The sequence below is a fragment of the Nestor notabilis genome, unplaced genomic scaffold (genome assembly GCF_000696875.1).
Source record: "Nestor notabilis isolate BGI_N333 unplaced genomic scaffold, ASM69687v1 scaffold10901, whole genome shotgun sequence".
Classification (NCBI taxonomy): domain Eukaryota; kingdom Metazoa; phylum Chordata; class Aves; order Psittaciformes; family Psittacidae; genus Nestor; species Nestor notabilis.
In genome coordinates this window covers 31,343-32,445 of record NW_009913370.1, presented here as the reverse complement: position 1 = coordinate 32,445, position 1,103 = coordinate 31,343, and the positions used below count along the sequence as shown (strand labels likewise).

The 1,103-nt window shown below is 48.4% G+C and overlaps 1 protein-coding gene across 1 annotated transcript in view; it reads right to left on the bottom strand.

Annotated features, from left to right (window-relative positions):
* FLI1 (Fli-1 proto-oncogene, ETS transcription factor) overlaps positions 1-235 on the bottom strand; it is a 33,401-nt gene extending 33,166 nt beyond the window's left edge. The window contains exon 1 of the mRNA XM_010023173.1: positions 27-235. Within this exon, the coding sequence (XP_010021475.1) occupies positions 27-157 (131 nt within the window). The 5' untranslated portion in view covers positions 158-235. The remainder of the gene's footprint in view (positions 1-26) is intronic.
* Positions 236-1,103: the final 868 nt, after the last annotated feature.

The window sequence follows — 1,103 nt, the reverse complement described above, 5'->3', positions numbered from 1 at the left end:
TTCAGCAGATGTGGAAAGCTCCTTACCTCGATCCATTCATGTGGTCATATTCCCTTTTTACATTGACCCGGACGGGCTGATTAATCCACTCCTGCTGGGGAGGCAGAGGGTTGATTTTGTGCGGCTGGCCATAGTCAGGGTTCCCTGAGGCTGTCATGTCTGCCTTGGGGAGGTGAGTGGCAGCGCCGTACGTGGAGTCAAAGAGGGACTGGTCGTCGCTCACCACCGACAGAGCCTCCTGAGGAGAAAGAAGAACAAGGGCTCAGAACCATGACTAAACCAGTAACTCCACTCTTAGTCTCTCTTTGAGCTGGTGAGCACCTGCAAGGGCCCCACAGCTGCCTGGCGCTGTCTGAAATTGCCATCTGCCAGGATTGCGGATTGAATCAGATCTTTTGGGGTCCATTAACCCCTATGCAAAACCAGTGGGTTGCTTTGCACTGCTCTGGGTGGGGCAGGAATTAAGGTTAACTTGACTTCTGCAAAGAGGAAAAGTGGCTGCTGGGTGCTGTACCATTCTCATTGCTCGCTGTAAGCAGCTTTCATAGTTACCTGCCCACCTGCCCGCACTTGCTGGTCCAAAACCAACCAGAGATGTGCAGCATGGAACAGCTCTGGAGTGTCACTTGAAGGTCTATACATCTTCTTTCAAAGGGTTGTGTGTGGTGTTTGTATTTTGAGGTTACTAGTGAAGGAGAAGCAGGCAGTGCAGGTCAGAGTTATGGGTGTTAGTGGTGGGATAAAGAATGCATTACTTGACACTTTCTGTTTGTTTTGTGGGAAGTGTAGGACTGGTGAGTTACCAAACTGCGCATTTCTAGAAATGCTTAAAAACAGGAAATCGTTCTCCTTTTTGGGTTTTTTTTCCCTGCAGAAACTCCAAATGTTAACAAAAAGTTTTGACTATCAATTTCCTCCTGTTGATGTGCTTGGGTTTTCTAAATGAAGCATGCCAGGCTCATAAAGGCTTTGGCACAGTCCTGCCTTATTCAAAGTGCATCTGACAAGGTCTGCGTGTTCTTTACGGAGCTGAGTTAACCGCACACAACACAGCTGCCATTATGGCTGGCAAACCAGAAACTGAACGAGGAACCTCCCAAACT